Raw genomic sequence first — 18401 nt, forward strand, 5'->3', positions numbered from 1 at the left:
TTTATAATTTTTCTTCTTGCTATGGCAATTCTGTGTTGCCTATGGTCTTGAATGAAACACCATTTTATTTTAGTGTGAATGATGGGGTAAAAAAAAAAAAAATTGCTTTGACACTGAAAATGCCTGAAAATTCTCCTTTACTTTTCAGCTAAAACAGAGATTAGACTAAAAATGAATAAAATTCACCTCACGTTATAGCCAGTTTACAGAATGGGAAAGGATATGAAAGATGCAAATTTGCATCTGGTAACGGTTGCTTTCATTTCTTGCATGCTCCACGTAGGTGAATTTGCAAACCATGGTTTTGAAAACCTATAGAAGCCAAGAAGGTGGTAGGGAAAAAATGCACAGCAAGGTGTTCTGTTTACTATTTATTCTGTTAGCACCAGGGCTTTGAACCAGAATTTTTTTCCTATTGGTTCGTTCCGAACAGAAACGGAATTTTAACGTTTCCGGTTTTGGGTTCCACCATTAAATAGACGTTCCCGAACCAGTTAGAACAAAAAAATTTAGTTCCCGGAACGGTTAATTACATTCCCTGTCAGCTGTTTAACAAATGGCTATAAAATTATGTCTCTGTCTCATCCAGCTTAAGCCAAATGTAGGCTAATTCTATTACAACCTTCATTAAATAAGACAAGAAATAATTCAAAACAATTATTATTTCAAATGTTGGCGATTTGGATTCTCAGTATGTCTTCCCATCTACACAAACAGAAAAAGTGCCAAAAATGAAAGATAATTTGTTTAGTGTGTTACCAAAGGCTAGTCAGGCCCTATGCATTGATAGGCTAACAGAGGTTAACGTCATTTAATGTTCGCGAGCCTCTCATTAACGTGGACAAATATATTGATATCGTGTTTGAAATTGAAGTTTTTGAATAACGATAGACTGCAATATTTACCTCTTATTTAAGATGTGGAGACGTGATAGTAGTCTACCCTCCCGCTCTCTCCATTCAGTCAGCGAACATCACACAGGAAGTGAACCCCAGCGGGTCATAGAAACTTGCGCAGGAGAAGAATGGCTTTTTTATTTGTAGGCTACAGAAACTTTGAGGAACGAAATAAAAACCGGTATTAACCGGTTGCCATTATTTTTAATAAGCGTTTCTGTTCTGGAACATAAAAAATAATAAAGTTTCTGATTTCGTTTCTGTTCCATGTGAAATAGAAAAAGTTCCCGGTTTTCGTTTTTGTTCCTTGAACCGGTTCAAAGCCCTGGTTAGCACGGAGATGTCTCATTCACCAACATACACTAGGGTTTTTATCCTCCGCCTGCCGAAAGACCCGAAGGGGGATTATGTCGTGGCGATGTCCGTCCGTCCCAGGAAGGGCGCTCACCTTCTGAAATCAACTCCTCTCACAATTTTGGGACGAATTTCTCGAAGCTTGGCAAAAGGCTTCGTTATATGACGGCAATACGCATATTGCGATTTAATTTCATTTGTGAAAATTTTACCAGAGTTTTGACCCTTGATTAAATAACTTTGACAATTTCATGAGGGTGTACGCTCTTCTGAAATCAACTTCTCTCACAGTTTGTGGAGGAATTTCACCAAACTTGGCCAAAAGCTTTGTTATATAACAGTTATACGCATTTTGAAATTTTGTTTAATTTGGGCAAACTTTACCAGAGTTATGCCCTTGATTATTAACAAACTTGTACTTTGGCAATTTCATCAAGGTGTGCTTGCTTTCTGAAATCAACTTCCCTCGTAATTTTTATCCCCCGCTGGCCGAAAGGCCTGAAGGGGGATTATGTCTTGGCGATGTCCGTCTGTCCATCCGTCCGTCCCAGGAAGGGTACTGACCTTCTGAAATCAACTCCTCTCACAATTTTTGCAGGAATTTCACGAAACTTGACAGGATTCTTTGTTATATGTTGGTAATATGCATATTGCAATTTCATTCAATTCAGTCACATTTTACCAGAGTTATGGCATAATTGCCAGCAGGGGATATTGTGCACGTTTGTTGTTATTCAATCCAGTTATTTCTCTTTTCCTGCTAAGATTTTCTTGTTAGGCACTTGGGAGTATACATTATCAATATTTGCAGGCACCTTCACGCTCTTTCAATACTAACTTCTTTACAGGCAAGCTACGCAGAAGACAGTTCTACTCACAGCCTCTAGAGACCGGTAAGGTGCTCCAACAGGGTTCCACATTCACCTATCAGGACATCCTAGATGAGTTGCTGGTGTACACTCCCGACACACATGGATCCACAACGGACGAGATTCACTTCTCTGTAACGAACGGCGTGTACACGGAGACGGGTCGTCTGGAGTTCAGCATGGATGTTAAAAAGAGTGAAGGACCCAGAGTCACAATTAACCGAGGCCTTCAGTTAGCAGCAGGTCAGTATAAAGTCACTCTACACTGCCTGATGAAATATAGAGTGGCTGGCCATTGGAACCGTATTTGCAGGATGTGCAAGTGATTGATTTTGCACATATGGTCACTTTGCAGCATTTTTTTTTCAATCTGAATGTTATTTATAATTAGAACCATGTGTTTTCCCCAACATATTCATTTGGTTACAGAATGGGAATGCACTAATGGGGAATTCTGGGCAATTGTTAGTTGGAAATATTTGTTCTGTTTATCTACAGCTGTTGATCCACATACAAATAAAATACACATATAAAAAATGATGACTCGAGGCAAGATCCATGTGGGTTAGCATTGCGGATATTGATTTATATAATTTTAGTTTTGTAGCCCAACCACTAAAATTTGAATATTAAAGATTTGACTGACTAAAATGATCATTAAATGGTTAAGCTTAAAGGCTTACAGTAAACGCTAACATTATTTCAACTTAACACTTTTCAGTAATGTGTTTTTTTTTACTTTCCTGTGTAATGTCCTACCAAATAGTAAAATTCTCTGAAATACAACAATTGTGTCATCAAATATCAGTTTCTATTCTATCCACACTCGCTGGATATGAGCAATTGCGTGCTCTGATTGGCTACTCTACTACCAGGCTATCAGCTCATATACTGTGAGTAAAGAAAAACAAAATGGCGGAGTGTGTTGCTGAACCAACCAAGTACGAAATAAAAACTCTACTCTAAAACAAAACCCCCCAAAATACAAAAAAGCAACAAAAAATGGAATGAAAGTATTTGATGGTGAGAATGTATTTTTTAAATTTTTTCAAGAATTATTATTATCGCATTTTTCACAAATTGCTACGGTCATTTCGCCGGTTTGTTTGCATTCTAAGCAGAAAATATTTTGTCAGACGTTTTTTATGAAGTTTTTATTTATCGAATTTGAAAAAAAAAAAAAGTGCTCCGTTTCTCAGAATCCAGTGAATGTGGATAGAATAAAACAGTTATTCCACTCCAATCTCGTCATACATGGCTTATAGCCAACTTGGCACTATGCACCTCGTCGGCTATCAGCTCATGTACGATTCAATTTCGTGGAATAACTGTTAAGTATTATCAGTCAGATCTATGCATTTGTCTAATGCTAATCTGTTTTTTCAACAATTACCTCCCAGTACTGATATGATTCTGATATTATTGTGTATCCCTAAACTATGGTCGGTCTCTGATGAAATCCTTTGTGTTAATGCTTTTCTGCCCATGACCCTTATGATCATTTCTGAATTATGTAAATTTTATAAATTTGTCTATATTGCGTTTCTACCAGGTTATTCATCGAAGATCACAGAACAGCAACTGAAAGGTACAGATATCGACTCGGACAGCCTGAAACTCAAGTTCGCTGTGACTAAAGACCCGAGTGTGGGCACACTGCAGCTTCACAAAGGCAGAAACAAAGTCCAGATTTCTGCCAAAGGGCCAGTCAGGAGCTTCACCCAGGATGACATCAACAAAGGTTTCTCCCTTTTCTTTAAGCAGCACATGAGCTACAGTATAACCACAGGAACAATGTGAAAAATGTGAGGGGGCACTCACATTACACCACTTGACCACAGTTAATGACAAATGTTTATTCGTTTTCAAGTGACCTGTTAAACCTCCTGGATTATTATTATTATTATTATTATTATTATTATTATTCAGTTAATCATCCCAAAGCATGTATAGTTACTACACTTGGGAAAAGTGATTTCTCCAGGGTTTTGTGTATAGTTAAGTGTGGTTAGTTTCCTAAACTGGTTGAAAACCCTCTCTTTGATAGGAAAACTCACTTACCGTACATGGCATCCCGAAGACAAATCTTGCAAGTCTGAAGGAACATAGAGATGAGGCGACCATATGTGAGCTTGAAAGAATTATAAAAGACTTTAATCATCCAAATCATGTGTTCCTTCCAAGAATGGTGGCCCACAAGTACACAGCTAAGAACAAAAGTTGTCTCGCAATACTATTCTCTGGAACTGAAAGACATAAGAAATCCTTTCTCTCAAGAGCATGTTGCCTCCTAAACAACCGGTTATAGTCAAACTCTATTAGACTCTTGTTTTTTGGATACGTGTTTTTTCAACTTTGTTGGTTTTTGTTGTAAATTCATCATATATTTCTAGTTCAAGATGAATTAATCAAGTTATTATGATTCACTGATGTAGAGGGACGAGCCATAGAACACTAATAGATTCAATCTTTTTTTAAAGAGTGTATTATAACTTATTAACTATGACATAATTAAATAATATTGAATCTAATAGAAAAAGTCAGGCATATAACCTATATGATGGATCATGGGGTTTGTTGAGGGGCTAAAATATGAAACAACTGGCAAAAAATATGTAATATTTATTGAAAAATAGCACTGAACAGGCTGAATTAGAAATGACAAAACTGGGTTCGGTTACAGTTTTTTCATTTCTAACAATTTTATTTTAAAAAATAGTCAGTTAAAATACAGCAGCGGCTTTCTGAAACGTGCCGAATCCTGTTTAATCAAGCCAAAGAACATAACCGTAATCATAAAATCAAAGTTTACATACAAGTACCTGTGTTTCGGTAGCTCAGCTTTGAATTATTTACCAGATGTTCATACTGAAGAATAAAGAGAAAACTATGAGAGAACACAGCAGACACTGGTATTGGTATTCGAATATATTCTGTGAGCTGAAATTGACTGGTTGGTTTGACCCAGGGGTTCTTAAATTTTTACTGTGAGGGACCACTTTAAATGTAAAGTTAATTCCACAGCCTCCATCAGTACAGATTTATTTTATTTTGATTTATTTAATATTCTGGGTTTTTTTTTTTTTGGAAGCCATATGTTTTATTCCTGAACGTTCCACTCGGAGGAAACATTATCTCAATGTGAACATTGTTTGTTTATAGAATGCTTGTACATTATCAGAATTACTATATAGTTCCTACTGTTGAGGTTCAAATGTAAAAGGAAAAGTTTCACAAGAAATAAATAGATTCTAAAATGTACAACCCCAAACCAGAAAAAGTTGGGATGGTATGGAAAGTGCAAATAAAAACAGAAAGCCATGATTTCTAAATTTACTTGTATTTCATTGCAGACAGAACGAACCCAAGATATTTCATGTTTTGTCTGGCCAACTTCATTTCATTTGCTAATATGCATCCATTCCTGTATTTCAGGCCTGTAACACCTCTCATCTCATCTCATCTCATTATCTCTAGCCGCTTTATCCTGTTCTACAGGGTTGCAGGCAAGCTGGAGCCTATCCCAGCTGACTACGGGCGAAAGGCGGGGTACACCCTGGATAAGTCGCCAGGTCATCACAGGGCTGACACATAGACACAGACAACCATTCACACTCGCATTCACACCTACGGTCAATTTAGTCACCAGTTAGCCTAACCTGCATGTCTTTGGACTGTGGGGGAAACCGGAGCACCCGGAGGAAACCCACGCGGACACGGGGAGAACATGCAAACTCCACACAGAAAGGCCCTCGTCGGCCACGGGGCTCGAACCCGGGCCTTCTTGCTGTGAGGCGACAGCACTATCCACTACACCACCGTGCCGCCTGCCTGTAACACATTCCAAAAAAAGTTGGTATGGGGGCAGTTTAGGACTAGTAATGAGGTAAAACAATTAAATTGTTTTTTGTGATTTGAAACAGGTGATGTTGCCAAGTGATTGTAATCATGATTTGGTACAAAATCAGTATCCAGGAAAGGCCTAGTCTTTGAGGAGCAAAGATGGGCCGAGGATCTCCAGCTTGTCAGCAAATGTGTGAGAAACTTGTTGAAATGTTGAAAACAATGTTGGTCAAAGAAAGGTATGAAGGGATTTAGATATTTTACCCTCAGTGGTACATAATATCATTAAACGATTCAAGGAATCTGGAGGATTTTTGGTGCATGAAGGGCATAAGCCTAAGCCTAACACCCGTGATCTCTGATCCCTCAAATGGCACTGCATCAAGAACGGTCATTCAGCTATAGCTGATATAACCACTTGGGATTTCTGGATTTTTATTTTATTTTTTTACTGTGCAAAAAGGAAGCTTTATTTCAACTGTGTCCAGAAGCACCGTCAACTTCTCTGGGCTCTGAGGCATCTGGAGTGGACCATCATGCAATGGAAAGGTATATTGTGGTCAGACAAATCGGTATTCCAGGTCTGTTTGGAAGAAATGGACGTCATTTGCTTCGGACCAAAAATGAAAAGCATCATCCAGACTGTTGCCAGTAACAAGTCCAAAAGCCAGGGTCTGTCATGGTATTGGGTTGTGTCAGTGCCCTTGGCAAAGGTAACTTGCACTTCTGTGGTGGCAGTATTAATGCAGAAAAGTAGACTGAGATTTTGAAGCAACATATGCTGCCTTCAAGGTGGCATCTATTCCAGGGAGATTTCAACAAGACAATGCAAATCCACATTCTGCTCACATTACAAAGGCATGGCTGTGGGAGAAGAGGGTGCCTGTCCACTCTGTCCCCAGTAGCGAATGTGTGGTGAATTCTGAAATTAAAAATATAACAATGATGATCCCGGACTGTTGCACCTTAAGGCCTGTTTGCAGGAAGAATGGGAAAAAATAACACCTGAAACACTTCACCACATGGTGTCTTCAGTCACTAAATATCTTTTAAATGTTGTGAGAAGGAATGGCAACATTATAAAGTGGTAAATGTTTTACCGTCCCAACTTTTTTTGAAACATGTTCCAGGAATTAAAATTGACATAAGTGTTGATTTTGGGGGAAAAAAAAATCACAAGGTAAAACATCAAATAATGTGCCATTGTATTGTTTTGAGTGCAGTACAGTTCAAAGATAATTTACAAGTCATTGTTTTCAGTTTTAATTTCAATTTCAACATACCATCCCAACTTTTCTGATTTGGGATTGTATAATTTAATGATTTAGTATATGGTACTGACCAAGTCAAGAGTCTTCCAAGACTATATAACAGTATTTTGTCTTTTCTTTTTTTTTACATCAGGCTTTGTGGAGTACATCCATGAAAAAGGAGAAAGTGGAGGGAGCTTCTTCTTTAAATTTAACCTTGAAGATCCAGAGGGCAACAAAGTGATTGATGAGTCTTTCTTCATCACTGTTCTCGGTAGGTAGTTGTGTTGAGGGTTTTTTGGTTTTGTTTTGTTTTTATGAGGTTATTTTTTAGATTAAAACATTGGCTCTTATAATGAATCCCATAAAATTCTTGCATTCTTTTATTCCACTCAGAGGATAGACTTCCTCCTGCAGTAGTAGTGAATAAGGGTTTAGTGCTGGATGAAAACTCGGTGAAGATGATCACAACTCTGCAGCTGTCCTCAACAGACCAGGATAGTGAACCTGGAGAACTTGTTTACCGTATCACCAAACAGACCCACCTGGGCCACTTGGAACTTTCTGCTAATCCAGGTACACATGCCATCACATACATCAATTATTCAGTCAATGGGCAATTATACAAGCCTGACCAGTTATTCAGTTGGTATAGCAATGATGAATTAAAATATATAGTGGTTGCTGTGCTTGATTGGATGTTAACCCTGTTTGCCCTTGATTGATTGATTGATTGATTGATTGATTGATTGATTGATTGATTGATTGATTGATTGATTGATTGAAATACTTATTTACTGGTTTTAATATGCCATAAACTTGAAGGTTTCCCTTAAATATAAGGCATTCCGGCCTTATGTATGCACAATGGAAATATGCTTATCATCTTATAATCCCTGAATGAGGATAAAGGTGCATGATCCAGCAAAATTATAATATAGTGATACTGGAAGACATTTTCACACTTTACAATATGTGGCCGGGGCGGCACGGTGGTGTCGTGGTTAGTGCTGTCGCCTCACAGCAAGAAGGTCCGGGTTCGAGCCCTGTGGCCGGCGAGGGCCTTTCTGTGTGGAGTTTGCATGTTCTCCCCGTGTCCGCGTGGGTTTCCTCCGGGTGCTCCGGTTTCCCCCACAGTCCAAAGACATGCAGGTTAGGTTAACTGGTGACTCTAAATTGACCGTAGGTGTGAATGTGAGTGTGAATGGTTGTCTGTGTCTATTTGTCAGCCCTGTGATGACCTGGCGACTTGTCCAGGGTGTACCCCGCCTCTCGCCCGTAGACAGCTGGGATAGGCTCCAGCTTGCCTGCGACCCTGTAGAACAGGATAAAGCGGCTACGGATAATGAGATGAGATGAGACAATATGTGGCCCATTCTGTAATTGCAGGTACATTTCAATTATTGACTGTTAGTCATCGTCAACGGTTATCGTTACACTGGGCAATCCATTAACAGAACTGATGATAACAGAATTAACATTTTCCACCATTTCGTCTTAACTCCACATGCTAACCTCAAACTAGCTACCGCATGGCATGTATAAAAACAGAATTTTATGGATTTTAATCCTGTTGTTTTTTAAAAATGAGTGAGAGATTCACTCCAATGTCGTAAAAACAGTTGACGAATAATTAATCTGCTGTTGGTGTATCCTCAATATTTTATTCAAATTAATTAGAGAAGAAACATCACATACCTCACTGCCTTTCTGAAGTTTTCCACTGGAGGATGTGACATTTCTCGGTGCTGGTGTCATGCGTATTATTAAAAGTCTTTGTGGATTTTATGTGGTATTATAACAGAGTTGACAAGAACATTGGGATGGATAAAAATATATATTTTTATTACTGAAATTTCACATAATACAGAGAATAGACTTTCTATGCAAGTGATTTTATAACAGTTAATAGAATAAGCTCCCAAAAACAGATTGATGGACTGAATCACTTCATGTTTATTCGAGTTGAATGTATGAATCAGAAGTCGAAGACAGCCAATAATGTGTGTGTGTGGGGGGGGTCATTTAGTTAATGTTTTATGGATAAATTGGGTCTAAAATGTACATCAAGCATTGCTATTGGTGAAAGTTTGTCATAATTTGCATTATTGTTCAAAACTGATTCAAGAAAGATTTCTTTTTTGTGGAAAATAACAAAAGGTTTATCTCGGAGACGTGAATTGTACCCCGAATTCTAGAATGACCCATGTATGCAGTTTTAGATAGTTGAGTTTTCTGAGGTTCGAATGGTGCTACATATATAAAGTCGACAAAATCTGCATTTGGTTCTTCCTGTTTTATATAATTATTAACAAGGAACAAAAAATAGATAAGTGCTTTGGGCAAATTCATTCAATATTAGGTTTTACGTAGGTATTATTTTACACCAACACACTGGTTGTGAAAAATGATCCAAGCTGCTGGAAGTGTATGGGAGTATAAAAGATGTTTTGAAGATGGTGTTTTGCTAAAATCTACTGGAAATCTCTTGGCTTGGTTATGAGTTCTTACTAAGATTATCATGTGGGAGACAAAGTACACCTCTATCCTCCCTTGCATAAAAGTACATCTGTACCCTCCCTCACTTGGCCTTTATTTTTACCCAGAACTGAAAAAAAGTATGGAAATTTTATACTTCAGTAAAAGTTTAGGTGTTGTCAACATCTTGCTGAATTAAAAGTTGGAGGTAGCTTGTGAAAACTATACTTAAATTAAAAAAAAAAAAAAAAACGCTAAAGTGTCCACATTTAAACATACCTAAAAGTAAACTATTTTAACAGAAATTATAAGTCAGAATTTTTTTCCACAACATGGTCTCAAATTGGGCAGCATGGTGGTGTAGTGGTTAGCGCTGTCGCCTCACAGCAAGAAGGTCCGGGTTCGAGCCCCGTGGCCGGCGAGGGCCTTTCTGTGCGGAGTTTGCATGTTCTCCTCGTGTCCACGTGGGTTTCCTCCGGGTGCTCCGGTTTCCCCCACAGTCCAAAGACATGCAGGTTAGGTTAACTGGTGACTCTAAATTGACCGTAGGTGTGAATGTGAGTGTGAATGGTTGTCTGTGTCTATGTGTCAGCCCTGTGATGACCTGGCGACTTGTCCAGGGTGTACCCCGCCTTTCGCCCGTAGTCAGCTGGGATAGGCTCCAGCTTGCTTGCGACCCTGTAGAACAGGATAAAGCGGCTAGAGATAATGAGATGAGATGAGATGGTCTCAAATTAATATATCCATTCGAAATGTTAGAGTTAAGGGCGGAGTTAGCATTCAGACTTTATTTGTACACAATCAGAAGAGCTCCGATCATGTGACCAGCGTTCTTTTGGCGTTTGTAGACATTTTTCCTGATGTCAGGTTCATTAAGGTAACTTTTTTTTTTATTGTTTGAAGAGCAAGTGAAACTAATAGGCATCCTTGCACTTGCAGTATCCATTGTTTTTGGATTTGATTCCATGTTTTAAAAATGGATTTTAAAAAATCTAAATGTATAAATATATATATTTTTTTAAATCAGAGAAATGTGGTCAAAGGTATTTGAGTCAAGACCTTTTGAGATTCGCAAGGAATATTTGTAATTTTTTTTTTCATGGTGACGTGCAGTAGATCATTAATTAAGGTAAAATATAAAACCTCTATAATGATGTATAAGTATAGTAATCAAGTATATCGAGTATACCATGATGGCACGGTGGTGTAGTGGTTAGCTACACAGCAAGAAGGTTTTGGGTTCAAGCCCAGTGGCTGACAGGGTCCTTTGTGTGGAGTTTTCATGTTCTCCCTGTGTGTGCGTGGGTTTCCTCCTGGTACTCTGGTTTCCCCCGCAGTCCAAAGACATGCAGTTAAGTTAACATGGGGCAGCCATGGCCTGAAGGTTGCACTGAAGTGCTCTTGAGCAAGGCACCGAACCCCCAACTGCTACCCGGGCGCTGTAGCATAGCTGCCCACTGCTCTGGGTGTGTGTGTGCGCGCGCTCATTGCTCACTTGTGTGTGTTCACTGCTTCAGATGCAGAGGAGGAATTTCACTGTGTGCTTAAAGCAGATGCGCAGAACCTTTATTTTTTAATAAATTTCTGAGTGGATAGTATCTCCATCCTTGACTCTTGTATGCTGCATAATGGGAATAAAAAATATATATTTTTGAGAGTTAAAATCGACTGCAAAGTTGGCATTCAAGCTGCTCCGCTGAGCCAGCCAGCCCTGAGTGTATGACGTCACAGCAGTAACCAGTTTAAAGGCCAAGGCCTTTTACAGCTATAGACCAAAGTCATATAAATAAAAATTTACGGTGAAAGAAATACCGTCACCAACTTGCTCAACTAAGACTGATTTGACTTCACTGATTGTGGGTTGACTCTCATTAAAACAGGATAGGTGTTATAACTTATGCAACATACATGTACATGCATGCAATTTCACTGATAAAACGTAAAAGGCTAATTAAATAATCAGATGAACTGAGACAATCACATTCTGAAGCAAATTAAATAATCTTATACCGATAACTTAAACACACAAGACAAGTTACATGTATTAATCTAAATGCAGGTAAACAACATTTTTTTATTGTTTTATATCCAAATGAGAGTCGGAGCTTACCCATCTGTGTTCTTGCTTCTTGTGGCCGGTTGTTTTGAAACAATCTGACTTTCAGTTGTTCGTTCAGTTCTCCGTTCATTTGCTTCTTCCACGTAAGGGCGAGATGGCAGCAATACCCAGTGAAGAAATCAGACGGCTGCTCCACTCATTCTCCATACTGAGTACTCCGCCATTACTGCTCAGCTCAGGCAATTACTAAAACCCGGGACGTAACGGAATGTCACTAGTTTTAGCAACAACTGCGGGGAGGTCAATGCCCGAGCGATATGTCCCGTCTCATTCCATCCCGGGTTTTACTAACAACCCTCGGCTCACACTCCGGGAGAACTGGTGCAAATGAACTTGCTTTCCTTTTAAAAAATAAATAAAATAAATGCTTTCCTTTTCTTGTAGTTTTATTTAATTGTTGGTACTGCACCCTCTTTCAATACGGGCTTGTAGCCAACGCTCCTCAACAGATCAGAGGTCTCGTACAAGTCTTCAGTAAAATGTGCAGAGCAGAGGAGAGATCATTTCGTAGGCACCTGAATTTCTTGCAAAGCACATCCAAATCTTTGCAGTTTGAACATTCCTGGGCCATAAATGCAACGTAAATTCACCTTCTGTTGTGCTGCTGGCACATCTACGTGGCATGGCGATAAATTAGCTCAAAATGGAGGATCGGAGTTGCAGTCAGCTCTGTGTTTTAGTGTAGCGGAAATGGCGATGAGACTGATAGACTTCCTGTTGTGACATTACGGACGTCAAGGTCATTCACTCAGACCGCTACCTACAGTATATAAATCACTTTAATTGTAAAAATTACTATATTAGATTTATTGTTAACGCTTAAAACTATTCCTGTGCCATTATTGAAGGCTCAAGGCATTAATAAACCAAAGTGAGGCCATGGTTCTGCATATCTGCTTTAAGTCTGTGCTTGAGTGTACATGTGATTTAACTAAAGGCTTTTTGTTGTATAGTTGCTTTACACTTCAAAGAGCTACAGTACAGTATAACTCAGTAAAATGTTTGTGATAGTCATCGCTCAGTGACTATTCTTTTATTTTAAAAAGTACTGTAGTTCTTCATTAGGTAGTGACATAAACATTGATTCTCTTGTTGTAGGCAAGCGCATCAGCACCTTCACGCAGGCTGACCTGGCCTCACGCAACGTGCAGTATGTCCACACCAGTGAAGAAGAGAAACACTCAGACGACTTCACATTCACCGTGTCGGATGGCGCTAATGAGGTACACACATACACACATGTTAATGAGCGGCAGACGTGGTCGAACACACAATCTACTGAAAGAGATTAACACAAAGCCAGAGAAACAATCAGCTGAGACTGCTCAAGTGGAAGGCTCTCCTCTGCAAAAGGAAGTGCCACTTCAGAGAGTGAGAGAGAGAGAGAGAGAGAGAAAGAACAGGATTGGCTCACCCAATTAGAGCTTTTACTCACAAATGAGCCGAATCTTAATGAGTTCGAAATGGGTTCGGTTAGAATCTGCTCCCCCCCCCCCCCCCCCCCCCCCTTTCTGGCATAACTGCCACAGTTAATTTGTATAGGTGCTTGTTTACTACGGCTTATTTATTTTTCATTTTCATGCCCAAAGAACTACTTCAGAACTGCTAATGTCTAAGAATCTTGGCATTTTTATGGACTGCTCTTAATATTGGGTTGTTTTACAATCAGGGTACAAAGTTTGTCACAGGGGTCCAAAATTCAAATTGATTCAAACTGGTTCTTGTACCAGTTTTTAAGTGAAGGACAAGTTAAAGAACAGATTTCAGGTAATTTTTTGACATGTGTATGGTAGTTTTGTGTAATCTGCTATAAGGTGGGAGAAACAAATGAAGTGATTCTCGGAGAGAACATTTTTTTTTTTTTGACAATTCAGAATCCACTACTTCCATAGTGCTTTTAAATATAAGGCTGTACGCTTTGTGTTAGTTGTCTCTAATATTTATGTCCCAATATCTTGACCACATTTTAGGATGAAAATAATCATTTTAGATATGTTATTTTATATTGAAAAATTAGCTGTCTCGGAGAGGACATTTTTTTGACACAATTATGTACTAATTTGATCAAAATAGTCTGAAAACTTACTGGCATTCAACATTAAAACTTAACTATGTTTCCAATCATATGGAACCAAATATTTGTTTTATGGTATGAAGAATGATTTAAGTGCATCCCTTTTGGAGCTACCTGTGGTCAAAAAAGCACTTTTTCTAAACGACACGAGTAATTTTGCTAAATATGACATATATTGCCATACATTCACCAAAAATAACGTTATCACCAAATTTTTTTTTGCATGGTAAATAGAGCTATCACAGGGCTACAATAAACAACCAAGTTTATTTAGTCAAGCCTTTTGATATTGAAGATAATAAGTGTTAAATGTGAATTTTAGCTTGCGTACCCTGATTGTAAAACAACCCTTATAAATAGTTAGTTAGTTAGTTAGTTAGTTAGTTAGTTAGTTAGTTAGTTAGTTAGTTAGTTAGTTAGTTACAAGATCAGTTCCATGCTATACACAATTTCTTACATTTGAAGGTGCAAAGTGTGGTGTTTTTTTTTTTTTTTTTTTTTTTTTTTAAATCAGCTTTGCATATGTCCTGTCCCTGCTAATGAAATACAGTGACACCATGATGCTACTACCACCATGCTTCACTGTAAAGGCCAATTTATGCTGACAACCCAGTCCTCGCAGATAGTGTCGCAGACAGTGTCTGCGTAGCCCCCCCACCTTCGCAGACGCTCTGCGCGCACCTCCCAAAAATTGTGACCACTGCAGAAGCCTCGCAGACAGCGTCGCAGACAAGAGGGCTCTGATTGGTCCACTCTACATCCGCTGTACACGCACTTCCGCTTCCCTACTTTCCCGGTTTGTTTTGTTTTCACGACCGGCATTTTTAAAAACACGAGCGAAGATGGAGCAGCACAAAGAGCGGTTGATTGAGGAAGTACGGACATCTATACGACTCCAGTTCTAGTCATTATTAAAAAAAAAAAGTTCTAGTCATTATAAGTAACCGGAGGATAAACACTCCACTAACCACACCCACCAACTACTCCTAGCGACTTCGCGCCCCCTTGCGTTGTGCCGGTGAATAACATCGCGCACGCCTATTACTCATCTCTCATCTCATCTCATTATCTCTAGCCGCTTTATCCTTCTACAGGGTCGCAGGCAAGCTGGAGCCTATCCCAGCTGACTACGGGCGAAAGGCGGGGTACACCCTGGACAAGTCGCCAGGTCATCACAGGGCTGCCTATTACTCCCGCTCAACAATAAATTACAACTGTCTGCGAAAAGCTATCTGCGAAAGCCTTGTCGCAAGAGCATGCAGAGGCCTTAAGGATAGTGTTTTCAGGGTGAAGAGTTGTGTTGAGTTTCTGTTTTGGCACTTTGTACAGAACAATTGCAGTATGGTTGTATCAGATGAGAGAATCTTTTTCCACATGTTTGCTGAGTGTCCAACAAGCCATTTGGCAAACTCCAAAACAGGATTTCATATGGCTTGTTTTTTTTTTCCTCTCAATAAAGGCTCCCCACCACCCTTCTATTAAGCCCAGCCATGGCTATGATTGTCCTGTGAACAACGTCTCCGATCTGAGCTGTGATGGAACTTTCCAGCTTTTTCTGAGTTACCACTATAAAAATAAAGTGACCCTTTTTGTTTATTTAACAATTATTTACCGAAGGCTCAGTGAGTATCAGTGAATAATAACGGAGATGAAGTCAAGGTTATTATTCACCGATATTCACTGAGCCTGAGGCAGATAATTGTTTTAGTATAAACACGGGCAATTATTTTTAAAAATTGTATTTAAAAAATTTATTGCAAACTTCAAAAGCGGCATGCAAATGCCATAAACGCACAGCGCAGACTTGTCACTTATCTACGCCAAGTCACATAAAATACTTGGTTTTGAAGTAGATAAAATAAATCACAATTCCACCTTACCTTTTGAATAGTTTTAGACCAAACTTCACAGCATCTTTTGGTGCATTTAGGAACAGCATTTTCTTTCATAATTTGTAATTCTTTCTCACTTATGGTGACAAAGCGATTGGTCGCCATTTTGTCGTGTCGGTCAAGGTGATTATCGAGAAACAGTCCAAATTTCTCAACCAATCAGCACGTGAGATTTCCTGTAAATACGTGTATTTATACTAAATAAATGTAATCACAACGACATAGAAATAAAAATGTTAGTTTTATATTATATATGCAGTATATAGACCTCAAGTACATACCCTTATCACCCCCATGTTTATAGTTTGGAGGGGGTAAGTAAGTAAATCTTAACCTTTTCTTTCTCTGGCCTGAACATACTGTAGGTCACATTTTCAGTTTCAGACAATCTGATAAAACAGATTTGTAGTAGATCTCTGGTGAAGTTTTTTTGGAATGAGTTGTGACACACGTGGACAGACACACACACACACACACCTTTTTTTTTTTCCTGCAGTTAAAAAATACAACCCCGATTCCAAAAAAGTTGGGACAAAGTTCAAATTGTAAATAAAAACGGAATGCAATGATGTGGAAGTTTCAAAATTCCATATTTTATTCAGAATAGAACATAGATGACATATCAAATGTTTAAACTGAGAAAATGTATCATTTAAAGAGAAAAATTAGGTGATTTTAAATTTCATGGACAACAACACATCTCAAAGTGTTAGGACTAGGACTGTTTTGGCCTCTAGAGGCCGCTGTTATTTCCTTTTCATGTCGTGTTTATTTTGGCCTCTAGAGGCCGCCACTGTTCCTGTGTTTTGTGTTTGTGTTAATTGCCTAATTATCTTCACCTGTGTCCTTAATTAGTTTGTCTATTTATACCCCTGAGTTCAGTCCTCTTGTCACGGAGTCTTTGTGCTGTTATGTTTATCTCCAGTTTCCTTTGTACTGTGTTTTTTGATCTTCTTAGCTTTTGTATTTTTGCACTTTGCTTTTCTTTTGGATTATACTCTTTGGTTTTTTTTTTGTCTTTTGTTTTGCCCTGTATATAGTGTATATAGTTTAAATAAACCTTTTGATTCTTTTTCTACTTCCGCCTCACGCCTCTGCATTTGAGTCATCCCCCTGGTGGCCTAGTGGGGGTTTGCTGGATTATCACACCAACGAACCAGGTTCGAATCCCAGCAAAACCCTAACAGAAAGACTCCGTCATGACCGACTCAGCAGAGGCTGCTTCAACTGTCTACCCGGCCAACCTTCAGGGAATTATGGCAGCTTTGACACGCTTCGGAGCGACCATGGACGCTCATGGACGTACGCTCACCAGCCAACGTGAGGCCCTCGCTCGCCACGAGGAACTGCTTCAGCAAATTGGGAAAACCCTGGCACAGCTGACATCTCTGCCTGCATCTCCTGCTCCTGATCCAGTTCCTGCTCCTGATCCAGCTCCCACTCCTGCTCCAGTGCCTCCTGCAATGCTGCCTTCTTCACCTCGTGAACCCAGCCTTCCTGCACCACAGAGGTATGACGGCAAGCACAGTGAGTGCCGAGAGTTCCTTACCCAGTGTCAACTCACCTTTGAGCTTCAGCCTACCACCTACACTACGGATCGCCGCAAGATTGCCTTTGTGATCACCTTATTAGCTGGTAAGGCGCGAGCCTGGGCTACTGCTATCTGGCAAAGACAGGGACCTGAGTGCTTTGATTTCCAGCTGTTTTCTGAAGAGATGCTTCGGGTCTTCGATCAGGCAGACATCAGTACCGACGCAGCCCGAAAGCTCATGTCCATCCGGCAAGGAGGAAGCGTCGCAGATTACGCCATCTCGTTCCGAACACTCGCAGCAGTAAGTGGATGGAACGAGACTGCCCTGGTGTCAGCCTTCCACCATGGTCTGTCTAACCCCATCAAGGACGGTCTGGCCTCTATTGGATGCCCAAGTGACCTCGAAACCCTCATCTCACATGCTATTCGTCTGGACAACAGGATGAGAGAACGCCACCAAGCCTTGAGCCCCCCCCAGCCTTCCTACCTCTACCTGGAGACCGTCTACCTCTTTCAGTGACTGTCCAGAACCCATGCAAGTGGGTCGTACTCGCCTCTCCGCATCTGAGAGGGAGCGCAGAAGGAGGGACAAGTGCTGCATCTACTGTGGCAAGCCTGGTCACTTCCGAGCATCATGTCCCGAACTCTTGGGAAAAGGACCGCCCCGTCCAGCTGAGGGAGGATTGTGACGGGGCCTACCCTCTCTCCCGGTCTCCCTGGCCAAGGAATCTACATCCCGGTCTCCATCTCCTGGGGTGAGTCTGTCCACTCTTGTCAAGCTTTGTTAGACTCAGGGGCGGCTGGGAACTTTATGGATATTCACTTCGCCCAAAGCATCAATATTCCGACTGCACCTCTTGAAGTCCCACTGTCTGTGTCTGCCCTCGATGGCCAAGCGTTAGGTGATGGAAGAGTCACCCAAGTTACTTCTCCAGTCTTCCTCCAGTCTCAAGGTCACAAGGAAGAAATATCCCTGCACCTGATTCCTTCACCTGAGTTCCCAGTTATTCTAGGCCTTCCTTGGCTTACTCGCCACAACCCTCGCATAGACTGGGTAACAAGCCAGGTTGTGGAATGGGGCCCTGCATGCCATGC

The 18401-nt window shown here is 40.1% G+C and overlaps 1 protein-coding gene across 2 annotated transcripts in view; it reads left to right on the top strand.

Annotated features, from left to right (window-relative positions):
• fras1 (Fraser extracellular matrix complex subunit 1) overlaps positions 1-18401 on the top strand; it is a 311268-nt gene that overhangs the window by 236658 nt on the left and 56209 nt on the right. For both annotated transcript variants that reach the window (XM_060907238.1, XM_060907239.1), the window contains 5 exons: positions 2099-2362; positions 3672-3860; positions 7367-7486; positions 7609-7788; positions 12908-13032. In XM_060907238.1, the coding sequence (XP_060763221.1) occupies positions 2099-2362; positions 3672-3860; positions 7367-7486; positions 7609-7788; positions 12908-13032 (878 nt within the window). The remainder of the gene's footprint in view (positions 1-2098; positions 2363-3671; positions 3861-7366; positions 7487-7608; positions 7789-12907; positions 13033-18401) is intronic.

Source organism: Neoarius graeffei, chromosome 24 (assembly GCF_027579695.1).
Source record: "Neoarius graeffei isolate fNeoGra1 chromosome 24, fNeoGra1.pri, whole genome shotgun sequence".
Taxonomy (NCBI): Eukaryota; Metazoa; Chordata; class Actinopteri; order Siluriformes; family Ariidae; genus Neoarius; species Neoarius graeffei.